This window comes from Phyllobates terribilis, unplaced genomic scaffold (assembly GCF_046119375.1).
Source record: "Phyllobates terribilis strain yellow unplaced genomic scaffold, ASM4611937v1 Scaffold_5__5_contigs__length_657084704, whole genome shotgun sequence".
Classification (NCBI taxonomy): Eukaryota; Metazoa; Chordata; class Amphibia; order Anura; family Dendrobatidae; genus Phyllobates; species Phyllobates terribilis.
The window spans coordinates 315,722,518-315,738,025 of NW_027362765.1; the positions used below are offsets into that span (position 1 = coordinate 315,722,518).

General features: G+C 42.1%; 2 protein-coding genes across 2 annotated transcripts in view; one reads left to right on the forward strand and one right to left on the reverse strand.

Annotated features, from left to right (window-relative positions):
- Window positions 1-15,508, forward strand: part of LOC141273085 (uncharacterized) — a 266,215-nt gene that overhangs the window by 191,717 nt on the left and 58,990 nt on the right. The window lies entirely within an intron of this gene.
- LOC141273083 (uncharacterized) overlaps window positions 1-15,508 on the reverse strand; it is a 65,977-nt gene that overhangs the window by 14,054 nt on the left and 36,415 nt on the right. Inside the window, exon 4 of the mRNA XM_073684443.1 lies at window positions 4,023-4,136. Coding sequence (XP_073540544.1) covers window positions 4,023-4,136 — 114 coding nt within the window. The remainder of the gene's footprint in view (window positions 1-4,022; window positions 4,137-15,508) is intronic.

Consider the following 15,508-nt stretch of genomic DNA (forward strand, 5'->3'; position numbering starts at 1 on the left):
ATGATAATCCCCATGTGCTGTGCACATACTGCAGAAACGCTTATAAAACGCATGGTAGAAGGTCTGCAATGTTCCCCAATGATAATCCGCATGTGCTGTGCACATACTGCAGAAACGCTTATAAAACGCATGGTAGAAGGTCTGCAATGTTCCCCAATGATAATCCGCATGTGCTGTGCACATACTGCAGAAACGCTTATAAAACGCATGGTAGAAGGTCTGTAATGTTCCCCAATGATAATCCGCATGTGCTGTGCACATACTGCAGAAACGCTTATAAAACGCATGGTAGAAGGTCTGTAATGTTCCCCAATGATAATCCCCATGTGCTGTGCACATACTGCAGAAACGCTTATAAAACGCATGGTAGAAGGTCTGCAATGTTCCCCAATGATAATCCCCATGTGCTGTGCACATACTGCAGAAACGCTTATAAAACGCATGGTAGAAGGTCTGTAATGTTCCCCAATGATAATCCCCATGTGCTGTGCACATACTGCAGAAACGCTTATAAAACGCATGGTAGAAGGTCTGTAATGTTCCCCAATGATAATCCGCATGTGCTGTGCACATACTGCAGAAACGCTTATAAAACGCATGGTAGAAGGTCTGTAATGTTCCCCAATGATAATCCGCATGTGCTGTGCACATACTGCAGAAACGCTTATAAAACGCATGGTAGAAGGTCTGTAATGTTCCCCAATGATAATCCCCATGTGCTGTGCACATACTGCAGAAACGCTTATAAAACGCATGGTAGAAGGTCTGCCATGTTCCCCAATGATAATCCGCTGTGCACATGCTGCGGAAATTTCCGCTGCGGATTATCATTGCGGAAAAATCCGCAGCACTACCAATTATTTTGCAGAAGCGCTGCATTTTCGCTGCCATTGACTTGCATTGGAACGCATGGATTACGCATCACTGCATATGTAGACGCGCATCCCATGCGTTTCAATGTGCGGATGGTACCCGGGTGTGGAGGAGAGGAGATTCTCCTCCAGACCCGGGTACCATAGAACCTGTAAAAAAAAGAATAAAATAAAAAATAAATATATTTATGTTCTGATGGCCCCCGCAGTCTTGCTTCGCTCTGTCCTGGCTTGCCAGCAGCTCGCGGTACACTGAAGGGCCTGCGCTGACGTCAAAGCCATGTGACGGGTCACGTGACCGCTGACGTCGGCAGGTCCTTCAGTGTACCGCGCGCTGCCGGCAAGCCAGGACGGAGCGAAGCAAGACTCCAGGGGCCATCAGAAGGTAACTATAGATTTATTTTTTTATTTTTTACCATTCTTTGGCGTCACAATATATAAATCCATGCCGTTCGCATGGATTTATATAGTGTGACCAAGTTGTCAAGCACTTTCCAAGTGATGCTAAAATCGCTTGGAAAGCGCTTGTCAACCCGCATGCGGAAATGCATGTGAAGAATGCTTCACTTCCACTTGTCCCTGGCAGGAAAAACGCATGTACAATCCGCATGTACAATCCGCATGTACAATCCACATGCATTTTTTCTGTCAGGGAGATACAGAAACGCTCAGGAAAAAATCAGGAGCATTTCTGCATCGTGGGTACATAGCCTACAGCAGATTCAAGGTCCACTGTACTCTTGCCCTTTTTTTGTTACTCTGACTACTAAGAGTATAGGTCAGTAGCTGTAATGTGCTTTCCTTTACATAGGAATCAGTATCTTCTGACAACATTGTGCCTGAAATGTCTTCAGTGCAGATGTCACTTTCCTTTGTTATATACAAGGTGAGAATTTGTGTAATATGGGACACAAATAACATGAAAATAAGATTTGTATTAAAGTGAACCTGTCATATGATTTATGCTGCCGAACCAGGACAACATAAATTAGAGTCAGGCTTCATTACTGCAGCCGTGTATGTTCGTTCCACTCTTAAACACTGTGGCGTTTCAGAGAAAACATACTTTGAAAAAGCAGCTGGGAAAGCTGTGACTCGGATGACTAGTCCAAGGGGCAGATCCCCAATGGCTTTTCCCCGTTCCACTGCCCTTGACTGACAGGTCTCTCCCTATACACAGTCATCTGGGCCACATCATCCCTGGCCGCCTTTTCAAATCATGTTTTCACCGAAATGCCGCAGTGTTTCAGAGGGAAACATACATAGCTGGCAGGTTCCTGTTAATTTGCAAGGCTACAACCCCTGGCAAAAATTATGGAATCACCGGGCTTGGAGGATGTTCATTCAGCTGTTTAATGTTGTTGAAAAAAAAGCAGATCACAGACATGGCACAAAACTAAAGTCATTTCAAATGGCAACTTTATGGCTTTAAGAAACACTAAAAGAAAAAGAAAAAAAATGTGGTACTTAGTAAGGGTAATTTTTTTCAGACCAAGAAGAGGGAAAAAATTATGGAATCACCCTGTAAATTTTCATTTCCAAAACTAACACCTGCATCAAATTAGATCAGTTCGTTAGTCTGCATCTAAAAAGGAGTGATCACACCTTGGAGAGCTGTTGCACAAAGTGGACTGACATGAATCATGGCTCCAACACGAGTGATGTCAATTGAAACAAAGGAGAGGATTATCATACTCTTAAAAGAAAGTAAATCATCACACAATGTTGCAAAAAGATGTTGGTTGTTCACAGTCAGCTGTGTCTAAAATCTGGACCAAATACAAACAACATGGGAAGGTTGTTAAAGGCAAACATACTGGTAGACCAAGGAAGACATCAAAGCGTCAAGACCGGAAACTTAAAGCAAAATGTCTCCAAAACAGGAAATGCACAACAAAACAAATGAGGAACGAATGGGAGGAAACTGAAGTCAATGTCTGTGACCGAACTGTAAAAAACCGCCTAAAGGAAATGGCATTTACATACAGAAAAGCTAAACAAAAGCCATCATTAACACCTAAACAGAAAAAAACAAGGTTACAATGGGCTAAGGAAAAGCAATCGTGGACTGTGGATGACTGGATGAAAGTCATATTCAGTGATGAATCGCAAATCTGCATTGGGCAAGGTGATGATGCTGGAACTTTTGTTTGGTGCCGTTCCAATAAGATTTATAAAGATGACTGCTTAAAGAGAACATGCAAATTTCCACAGTCATTGATGATATGGGGCTGCATGTCAGGTAAAGGCACTGGGGAGATGGCTGTCATTACATCTTCAATAAATGCCCATGTTTACATTGATATTTTGGACAGTTTTCTTATCCCATCAATTGAAAGGCTGATTGGGGATGATGACATCATTTTTCAAGATGATAATGCATCCTGCCATAGAGCAAAAACTGTGAAAACATTCCTTGAAAGAAGACACATAAGGTCATTGTCATGGCCTGCAAATAGTCCGGATCTCAATTCAATTGAAAATCTTTGGTGGAAGTTGAAGAAAATGGTCCATGACAAGGCTCCAACCTGCAAAGCTGATCTGGCAACAGCAATCAGAGAAAGTTGGAGCCAGATTGATGAAGAGTACTGTTTGTCACTCATTAAGTCCATGCCTCAGAGACTGCAAGCTGTTATTAAAGCCAGAGGTGGTGCAACAAAATACTAGTGATGTATTGGAGTGTTCTTTTGTGTTTGTTTTTCATGATTCCATAATTTTTTCCTCAGAATTGAGTGATTCCATATTTTTTTCCCTCTGCTTGGTCTGAAAAAAAAAATTACCCTTACTGAGTACTACATTTTTTTTCTTGATTTCTTTTAGTGTTTCTTAAAGCCCTAAAGTTGCCATTTGAAATGACTTTAGTTTTGTGCCATGTCTGTGATCTGCTTTTTTTCAACAACATTAAACAACTGAATGAACATCTTCGAGCCCGGTGATTCCATAATTTTTGCCAGAGGTTGTAAGACCATACAAGCAATGAGAGTCATAATTTAAAGGTTGGGTCCCTTATCCTAATGTATTGCACATACCTCAAGTTTTATGATTATTTAAAGGAGTATTCCCATCTTTAAATGAGATGATAATTCACAAGAATGTGCAATTCAATTTCTTGTTTGCCAGCACAACTTTTTATCTTGAATGATCACTTACTTGAACACAAATATTCTGTAAGTGCCTTTTCGACTGACTGCTGAGGGTCCATTGAATATGGTTCCTTTCCTTGTTCTATAATGGATACGATAGAAGGCTTCATGTGAATCAAACCTAGAAGAAATAAGTTATCCCATGATTCTAGGTTTAGATCTTGATGTATATTCTTTCTCTAAGGCCACGTTCACATGTTCAGTATTTTATATCAGTATCTGCAAGCCAAAACTAGGAGTGAGAAAATAATACAGAAGTGGCACATGTGTTTCTATTACACTTTTCCTCTGATTGTTCCACTCCTGATTTTGGCTTACAAATACTGATGTCAAATATTGACCAATTACTGAACATGTGAACGTGGCCTTAATAAAATAAATATATCAATGGAGTGTTTCATTACTGACAGAATTACTATGTTAAGTGGCCAATCCGAGAAATGCATTATTTTTCACAAAGTACAATAAATACATACTTATTAATATACAGATTAAGCCCACATAATGTCTTTCTTGTACCTTTTGTGTTTTCTTTCATCTCAATCTGCCGCTTTGTGCATACAGCTTCAGAAAGCTGAATGTTCAGTACTATTCTTACACTACTAAAACTACATTTTACAGCAGCACCTTGCTTTTCCTCAGTGCTAAAGACATCTTCCTCTCCTGTATGTTAATGACTAGCCCCAGCTCTGAGTTGATGACTCAGCTGCATCCACCACAGATATTTGGCATATCATAAAGCTAATCTACGTATAGAATTCACTCTGTTCTTCTGTGCATTTTATGCCTCAGCCAATTTTATCTTCTTCCAAATAAAGCAGTATATCTGCCTGCGTTTCTACATCATTGCTCTGTTAGCTTGTTTTCAGCAGAGCTCAGATGTCTAACAATCCTCCACAATGGAGCTTGCAATAACTAGACCGAGCAGAGCTGACACAAGCAAAGATGAACTGTGTTTGATGGCTGCAACGGATAATTTAGTGATGTGAAAGTGCAAATGCTGCTCTGTTGATGCATATAGCAGAAGATACTCCTCTACCATATGCATCAAAAGAGAGGCTTTTGCAAATGCAAGTCACTGAGCTATCTGCTGCAGGCATCAAGCACAGCTTAGCCCTGCTAAGCATTGTTATTAAAAGATCTGTTGTGGAGGAGTGCAGCTCTGCTGAAAACCAGCTAATGATTAAATGATGTAAAACACACATATAGTTATACTGACATGCATGGCAGAAGATAAATTCAGACTGGCAGAGTACTGTACCGGAGTATACAGCGTACAAGCAAAGAGTCTATTCTAAACGTAAAATACACTCTCAGAGTTGGAGGCAGAGCAAAGCTAAGCTAATAAGAAGCCAGGTGAGAGAAGCTGCACTCTGCATGATCACCTAAGAGTACTGTAACTACAGAAGGCCGGATCCAATGCCAACTGTAAGGTAAATAGAGTCTGGAGGGGCATCCTTTGAGAGTAATATGTGCAAAATGGGGCAGATTACAAAATGAGTTATATTGGCACAAATTAATAAATTTATGTGCATGTTATTAAAAGGGCCACATTTGGGGAATAACACTTTAAGCTTCACGGAATACAAAAGGACAGTGATTAATCCTAGTGTATAAAATTCCACCATGCACTAGAAGAAATCATTATAACTTGCCTATCCAATTTCTTAACGATGTTTCCCTATCTACAGTTCGGTCCATATATATTTGGACAGAGACAACATTTTTCTAATTTTGGTTCTAGACATTACCACAATGAATTTTAAACAAAACAATTCAGATGCAGTTGAAGTTCAGACTTTCAGCTTTCATTTGAGGGTATCCACATTAAAATTGGATGAAGGGTTTAGGAGTTTCAGCTCCTTAACATGTGCCACGCTGTTTTTAAAGGGACCAAAAGTAATTGGACAGATTAAATAATTGTAAATAAAATGTTCATTTCTAGTACTTGGTTGAAAACCCTTTGCTGGCAATGACTGCCTGAAGTCTTGAACTCATGGACATCACCAGACGCTGTGTTTCCTCCTTTTTGATGCTCTGCCAGGCCTTCACTGCGATGGTTTTCAGTTGCTGTTTGTTTGTGGGCCTTTCTATCTGAAGTTTCGTCTTTAACAAGTGAAATGCATGCTCAATTGGGTTGAGATCAGGTGACTGACTTGGCCAATCAAGAATATTCCACTTCTTTGCTTTAATAAACTCCTGGGTTGCTTTGGCTTTATGTTTTGGGTCATTGTCCATCTGTAGTATGAAACAACGACCAATCAGTTTGGCTGCATTTGGCTGGATCTGAGCACACAGTATGGCTCTGAATACATCAGAATTCATTCGGCTGCTTCTGTCCTGTGTCACATCATCAATAAACACTAGTGACCCAGTGCCACTGGCAGCCATGCATGCCCAAGCCATCACACTGCCTCCGCCGTGTTTTACAGATTATGTGGTATGCTTTGGATCATGAGCTGTACCACGCCTTCGCCATACTTTTCTCTTTCCATCATTCTGGTAGAGGTTGATCTTGGTTTCATCTGTCCAAAGAATGTTCTTCCAGAACTGTGCTGGCTTTTTTAGATGTTTTTTTAGCAAAGTCCAGTCTAGCCTTTTTATTCTTGATGCTTATGAGTGGCTTGCACCGTGCAGTGAACCCTCTGTATTTACTTTCATGCAGTCTTCTCTTTATGGTAGATTTGGATATTGATACGCCTACCTCCTGGAGAGTGTTGTTCACTTGGTTGGCTGTTGTGAAGGGGTTTCTCTTCACCATGGAGATTATTCTGCGATTATCCACCACTGTTGTCTTCCATGGGCGCCCAGGTCTTTTTGCACTGATGAGTTCACCAGTGCTTTCTTTCTTTCTCAGGATGTACCAAACTGTAGATTTTGCCACTCCTAATATTGTATCAATTTCTCGGATGGGTTTTTTCTGTTTTTGCAGCTTAAGGATGGCTTGTTTCACCTGCATGGAGAGATCCTTTGACCGAATGTTTACTTCACAGCAAAACCTTCCAAATACAAGCACCACACCTCAAATCAACTCCTTTTATCTGCTTAATTGAGAATGACATAACGAAGGGATTGCCAACACCAGTCCATGAAATAGCCTTGGAGTCAACTGTCCAATTACTTTTGGTCCCTTTAAATACAGGGTGGCACATGTTAAGGAGCTGAAACTCCTAAACCCTTCATCCAATTTTAATGTGGATACCCTCAAATGAAAGCTGAAAGTCTGAACTTCAACTGCATCTGAATTGTTTTGTTTAAAATTCATTGTGGTAATGTCTAGAACCAAAATTAGGAAAATGTTGTCTCTGTCCAAATATATATGGACCTAACTGTATGTGCTTGGCTGTATCCAATGATCGAGCAATATGCATGGCTCAAAATAATTTTTCAAAGGGCTCAGAATAGTTTAAAAGAATAATTAATACTTGCCCTCATTGATCGCCGGCAACTGCTGTTCTAAGAGTTACCCTGTCCCCATTGGTCTCTACTTTCTGCTCCAGCTTGACACACCAGAAAATGGTCAAAATATGCCCACTCTGCCAATCACTGGCTCATGCAGACAAGACAAGGAAATAAGCTCTAGACCATGTAATGGAGAACAGGGTTCTCCAGGTAATTAGTCAGGATGAATATTACTAATTTTTCATTTTTTAAACCCTTTAAAAATGTATTCCCTGTAAGACCCCTTTAAGACCCTGCCTAAGGCTAGTGGACCCTAATTTCAGTATTGCTAACTGTGTTATGTTTTTTGATTCCAGTTATTTTTTGACTTTCACACCTTTCTTGCGATTTTGATTCACCTTCTGATTACTTCCCGATATGCACCTCAGAAGGTGGGGGTGACCTGCCCTGTGACTAGTCTTCGAAGTGAAATCTACATATTTATAAAAAGAGGCCCTATGCCTGATTCATGCTGCCTGTGGTTGAAACAATGTGAATCAGCTGACAAGCTCCTTAGGAAGATAATCAGCAGTTTGGCATTGCGACAATTCCAACCTCCAAATCCTTCTTTACTATGTAATAATTAAAATTTGTGGGAAGCATAAGCCCAACAATACCATAAGCCCAGCAATAGCATTTTTAGCAAGTCTGAGGAAACTGTTTTCTTTGTCTGATAACAAGGAACACTTTGTGAGATGTTGAATATTCTCTTGTCTGCAGTCTACTCTACTGGATGTTTTATGTCAGCTTCCAAGATTTACTGCGGATTACATCTGTAGCAGGTTAAAGGGAACCTGTGACGTCCAGTAACGCTATTAACCTGCAAATTAATAGCCATGGAAAGGTGCCTGGCCACCGTACTGAAAGCATCATTCTCTGGAGAAAATGAACTTCATTCCTCCCAGGAGCTGCCGATTTACAGTCAGACAGGCGTGCTGGTGCTCCTATGGTCACCACTTAGAACACAGTTAGTCACGACCATAACCACGCCCCGGCACTTTGACAGCCAATTGATGCACTTATAGAAATGGCTGTCCGTCAAAGTGCCAGGGTGCGCGCACAGTCGCCACTCACAGCTGTAGCCGCACCAGCACGCCTGTATGACTGAAAGCATGCACTCCTGGCAGAAATACAGTTCACTGACTGCTGGAACCCCGTTAAAATCTGGATGCAATATTGATGCATCCGCATTTCAAATATTCTTCATAGACTTCAATGGTTGTTTTCCACTTGCACAATAAATCAATTGTGTGCATACTCCGTTGTTTTTTTAAATATGCCCATATTTCATTGACTCATTCCAATAGCCTCATAAACGAACAGATCTGTATTATAAACAGAAAAATAGATAGTATATGAAGTACAAATCTTATGCCTACTTACCGTACATCATGTATGAAATCACAGAATCTGTTGCCATTCTGCACTATGTGGCATGGGTACTATAGAATTAGCATAACCGAAACCTAATAATATTTTGGGTCAACACGTGAGCTGGTCATACACATTCGATTAAAGACAGCTGAACCTGCAGATTTTGAACTACATTGTAATCTGTATTGGTTTGATTATACCTTATACATTGTTCACCACGTCGCTATTTTAAGTGTTTTTTTTATTTTGCAGAAAGCGTTGAAGATTTTTGGAGCATCATTTAGAATAAAAAAAAAATAAGCTAGAATCTACTTTAAATAAAATAACATTTATAATAACAAATAGTATAATAAACTTTGTGCAGAATTATTAGACAAGTGGGCATTATGACCATATCATCATTTTTATGCAGATTTTCCAACTCCAAGCTGTATAAAATGTAATGCTTATTGCATAAAGCAGATCAGGTGATGTGTATTTAAGTGATGAGGCAGCAGCCTAAGGATACAACACCCTTTATCAAGGTGTCCAGAATTATAAGACTGCTTGTTTTCCTCAGCCAAAATAAAACAAAAATGTATCTGACTCTGAAAAGTCAAAAATTGTTCCCAGTCTTGCAGAGGGTTGAAACATTCCTGAAATTAACAAAGCATGGGGGGGGGGGGGTGACAAAGTACTGGAGGGGAGATATGTAGCACTGAGGTTGTTAGCTCCAGTAATATAAACATAGGTAAAAGCTCCAGCCCACGAAGTGCTGAAAGGCGTTAATCAGCCATGTTTAATGCTGGGGTGATTAAACATCTGTAGAGTGGGAGGAGTCCAGAGGATAAATACCCAGAGTATTTGGGGTGGGGAGGGCCTGGAGGTGAAAGCTCTGGAGCTGTATTGTCATAGGAAGGAAAGCTAAACCTTGTGTTGTTTATTCCTAAAGGGGGCAGTTTCCCGTAGCGACAAGGACTGTGCCATACGTTATGTTTTGTTTTTCTTGTTAGGCCGGGAAGGCCGTGTTTGTTTTGTTAACGTTGCCGTGGTTTATGCAGTACTCTTAATAAACCAGTGGAAGCTTTAAAGAGACAGTGTTCCTGTGTCTACCTCTTTGTACAGCTGAATGAGCCAACCGACCACAGTTGGTGTTAGAAGTGCGGGCAAGATTCCCAGGAAGCAAGTGTGACGGCTGGGAACAAACTGCATGTCTTGGGTGAAGGCAGCTGTGAGGATGGAACAGCGGTCAGACAAAATGGAGGAGCTGATCAAGCATCTGGTCTAAAGCTAGCAGCTCCAGCAACAGCTCCAGCTCCGACAACAGCAGCATCAGATTGATTTACTCACAGAGGCAGCTCGTAGGACGGCCGCAGCTCCAACTCCAATGTCAGCTGATGATTTCTCTGTCCAGAAGGCGGTGAAGTGAGCCTTGCAGAAAATGGCGCTGAGTGAAGACATAGGCCTTTTTAACCGTTTTTAAAAGGGTCGCCGATAGGGAGAAACTTCCGCCAGAGAAGTGTGTGGACGTCCTGGCGCCATACTTAACGGGGGAGCCACAAAAAGCCTACTATGATTAGGCCTTACAGGACGCCAAAGAATATGAAAAAATGAAAACAGAAATTTTGTCGCTTGGGGGTGGTTAGGGCACAACGGGTCCACCGCTGGGCATATCACCATGACAAACCCCCTCACTCACAAATGTTTGATCTGCTGCACCTCATCCAAATGTGGTTATAGCCGGAGTCCTCTACACCAGCGCAGATGGTGGAGTGAGTGGTAATGGACTAGTTTGTTACACTCCCTTCCGAGCCCGATGCAGACTTGGGTTGCCCAGGGAGATCCCCGGAACGCTGATTACTTAGTCAGACTGGTTGAAAGGTATTCGGGGGGTCGACAGGTCCTTGCGGAGGCAACCCACTCCATACTCGGGGTCGGAGGTTAAAAAGGGGGTTGGGCATCCGAAGTCCAAGGAGGTGGCAGATGTCATGCCGAGAGCCTCATCCCGATGCAATTTGCTGGAGATGTCAAGGCCCAGGTCATAAAGCTGCACATTGTCCCCTGACCACCGAGCAAATGGACTGTAGCATGGGACGCCGGAGATCATTCTACGCGTATCCAGCTTGCAGTGTGGACTGTCCTACTGGTGAGGGACCTCAAACTTGTCCAGTAAAAGTGAATAGTCTGCAAATGACTGGACTACTAGACCCAGGGAGTTTGTTGACCCTTGTGAGGGCCACACTCCCCCTCCAATTGATCCCAAGGAAGAAGGTGGGTGTCCGCTGCATTCACGGGGATGCAAAAGACTATCTGGTGGCCAGAGTGGTCATTAAGACGGCATGAGGTACTGAGTCCTATGAGGTTGGCAATGTCCAGGATTTAATGCACCCAATTATCATAGGCTGGGACTTTGTGTTACTTTGGGACTTGTGGGGGAGGGGCGGAGACCTCGATTGCTCGTAAGAAATGGGTTGGCCCTAAAAAAAAAATCTTACCAACCACAGAGACTGATGGGTTTCCCTTCTATGTAGTGGGTGAAGAGGAGAAGGTAGTATTCCATGAGGCAGACATTCCTGAGACAGGGGCGACCAGAGAAAATTTTGTATTCACCCAACATAGGGACCTAACTCTAAAAGAGGCGTTCAATAAAGTGAAAACAGGTTTCCCTATTTCATGTTGAGTGAGGACTTATTGTACCGGGTTACTAAAGTGAGGGAGGAGATACAGGCGCAATTGTTTGTACCACGACCCCATAGGACAAAGGGTGTTGGACAAGGCCCATTCACATGTCTTGGGTGGCCATCTGGGGGTGGATAAAACTCAAGAACGGGTCATGCGGAGGTTCTATTGGCCCAGATGTCACTGGGAAATCCTGAGGTATTGCAAATACTGTCCCACCTGCCAGTTAACCGCTACCACTTCTCCCTTCCGCTACCCATTAAGCCAGGGCAACAGAGAGACCCCGTTGAAACTCCATGTTGGCTGGACAGGCGAGAAGGGGACGCTGAGGATGTCACCTTTACAGAGACACTGTCACCGGCCCAGAAACAACAGTGCTGAGAACTGCTTCAGCGGAATCGGGACCTGTTTTCGGAGTTGCCAGGACGTACGCAGGTTGTTGAACATGGAATCCTGACAGAACAACATGTACAGGTGAACCAAAAGTCATATAGAATCCCTGAAGCCGGTCGCAAGGTGATTTTGAAGGAGGTGGCTGAATTTGACGCATATCCGATGTCCCGCGTAGATGAACTCATATCGAAGCTAGGGTCAGACAGATATATCACCTCCCTGGAGCTAACAAAAGGTTACTGGCAAATCCTCCACTCTCAAACTGCCAAGGAGAAGACTGTCTCTTTTACGCTTGTCTGTTACTTCCAGTATACCAGAAGCCCATTCGGGCTGCAAAGAGACCCAGCTACCTTCCAGAGGGCCATGGATCGGATCTTAGCACCTCACAAAAAGTACGCCGCAGCTTACCTCAACAATATTATGATAGTCAGCTCGGATTGGGGAAGTCATCTGCAAATGGTCTAGGCCGTTCTGGATGCGCTGAGGAAGGGAGGAATTTACCATAAGCCCAAAGAAATGTGCCATCGGGAAAAAACCTGGGCTACATCATCGGAATAAGCAAAGTAAAGCCGCAAGTGAATAAGGTGGAGGCAGTCCAAAATTGGCCGAAACCGGTCTCCAAGAAACAAGTTCGGGGATTTCTGCGAATGGTGGGATACTATCAGTGGTATATCCCGAATTTCGCCATGATAGCCGCACCCCTGACTGACCTTCTTAAGGGCACAAAGACGTCGATGGACAATTGGTCTCTTGAAGAAGAGATGGCGTTCCAAGAGTTGAAACTCAGAGCTACAGGACTTCAACTTTCATGTGGAACACAGGTCTGGGAAGCTGCACGGTAACGCAGATGCCCTATTTAGACTTCCCTGTTTGGTGACTGAAGGTGCCAAAATCCCCGGCTTTGGGCAGACTGGGGGAATATGTGACAAAGTCACTGGCAAAGTACTGAAGGGGAGATATGTAGCACTGAGAAAATGCTCCAGCACACAAAGTGCTGAAAGGGGTTAATCAGCGATGTTTAGTGCTTGGGAGATTAAATAGCTGCAAAGTGGGAGGAGTCCAGAAAATAAATACCCAGCTTTCTAGAGCATTTGGTGTGGGGTGGGGCTGCAGGTAAAAGCTTTGGAGATGTATTGTCATGTGAAGGAAAGCTAAACCTTGTGTTGTTTGTTCCTGAAGCGGGCGACTTCCCGTAGCAACAAGGACTGTGCCATACGTTGTGTTGTGTTTTTCCTGTTAGGCTGGGAAGGCCGTGTTTGTTATGCCAACGTTGCTGTGGCTTATGCAGTACTCGTAATAAACCAGCAGAAGATTTAAAAAGACTGTGTTCCTGTGTCTACCTCTATGTGCAGCCGAATGAGCTGATCTACCACAGGAGTTATCACAGAACCATCAAAAGTTTTGTTGCAATTACTCAACAGGGTTGCAAAAAAACATGTTGAGAAAAAATGAGGCACATTAACTGCCAAAGATTTGAGAAGAATCAAATGTGAAGGGACCAGGAACCCATTATCCTCCAGTGCTGTCATATTCCAGAACTGCAACCTCTCTGGAGTGCCGAGAAGTAGAAGGTGTTCAGTGCTCAGACATGGCTAAGGTAAGGAGAATGAAATGCCAAAACTGGTCCCAAAAATACCTGAAGACAGATATTTCAAAGGTTTATGGACTGATGAGTTGAGTGACTCTTGACGGACCAGATGGATGGGCATGTGGCTCGATCAGTAAGGGGCACAGATCTCAACTTCAACTCAGATGCCAGCAAGGTGGAATACTGCTATGGGTTTGTATTATTAAACACGCCCTAGGTGGACTTTTTCAGGTTGAAAATGAACTTAAAACAACTCCCAAACCTACTGCCAGTTTTCAGAAAAGACTTTCTTCAAGCAGTGATGCTGAAAAGCATGATTTTTATGCAGTACAATGCTACATCGCATGCATCGAAGTCTCTTATAGATGAAAAAATAATGAAATGGTCCCTTCCCTCACCTGACCTAAACATTATTTAGAACATGGCAAAGAAAAAAGGAAGAAAATCAGCTCACCCACCTAGAAGATCAACAGCACGGAACCAGTAGTGCTACCAGACGATCAATGAGGAACCAGGAAGAACCAGCTGAACAATCTTCTAAAATCCATAGTTTATTAGGTCATGAAAAAATACATAAAAAGTCCACCTTGGAGAAGGAACAGCAAACACGTTTCGAACTATAAGTTCTTAATCATTGCATGGCAAGAAGCAGCAAGGAAATGGTATTATATGTCATGTCCTGCTATACACCTGTTCAAGGTAAGCTAATCAAGAATTTAAACACACATACCATATTAAAATCATGTAACATAAAAAACAATACAAACAATGTGAAGTAGCCATGAGAAAAGATATATATGCAACAGTAATCTGCAAATATTCATTCATAATGATACATCAGATCATGTCTAATATTCAGACCCGTTGGTGCACGTGTATTAAGTGTATGGATCCACCAACTTTTCCTATTAAGGAGCTTTCTCCTATAATCTCCCCCTCTATGAGGTTTCAAAACTTTCTCTACACCTGTTACTATAAATGTTGAAGTGTCCCCATTATCGCATAACGAAAAATGTCTTGATGCCGCAGAACACCTGATAGTCAGTTTATCATGTGCATCGGATAAATGTCGTCTGATGAGTTTTTTCAATGAAGTACACGTACATCCCACTTAATGAAGACAGCACACATTACATGAAATAATATATATAACATAAGTTGTGTTACAATTAATACATTTTTTTATATTATATTTCATGTTAGTAGAAAAAGATGTGAACGTGGCTGTGTTCATTATATGGGTGCAACATGTACAAATAGAATGACCACATTTGTAAAAACCAGTTGTGTGTAACCACGTATTAGAATGGGAACGATCTTCTTTTAAAAAAAGGCTAGGGGATAAGAGATCACCCAAAGTGGGTGCCTTGCGGGCTGTAAATCTGACTGGGGTTGAAAGTACTTCTCTCAATTTAGGATCCACAGAAAGCATGGGAAGGTATTTATTAATAATATTTTTAATCATGGGAAATTGAGGACTATACTGGGAAACAAAGTTGATATGTCTGGGCTCACATCCACCACCAGTGTTGTTCCTGGACTTGATTCCAATCACATCACCCCTGTCCTTTTGTTTGACTATACTATGTGCTCTTTTTAATGTCCAATTAGGATATAGCGTTTGCTGTTCTTCTCCAAGGTGGACTTTTTATGTATTTTTTCATGACCCAATAAACTATGGATTTTAGAAGATTGTCCAGCTGGATCTTCCTGGTTCCTTATTGAGAACATGTGATTTACGGTAAAGGAAAACAGCACACATTTCTAAACAGTGTCAGGCTGTGGTTGGTGCTGCCCAAAAAGTTGATCAAGAACAGATTAAGAAACTGACAAACTCCATGGATGGAGGGCTTATGACTGTTATTGAAAATAAGGGGGAATATATTGGTTACTGATATTATTTTTCAATGTCAGACATGTATGTTTGTACATTGAGTTGTTTGGTGGTTATTCTCACTTTAACAGATGAAAATAAACAATTGGAAAACAGGGCTGTGGAGTTGGAGTCATTGAGTCGGTGTCCATTTTGGTGGAATCGG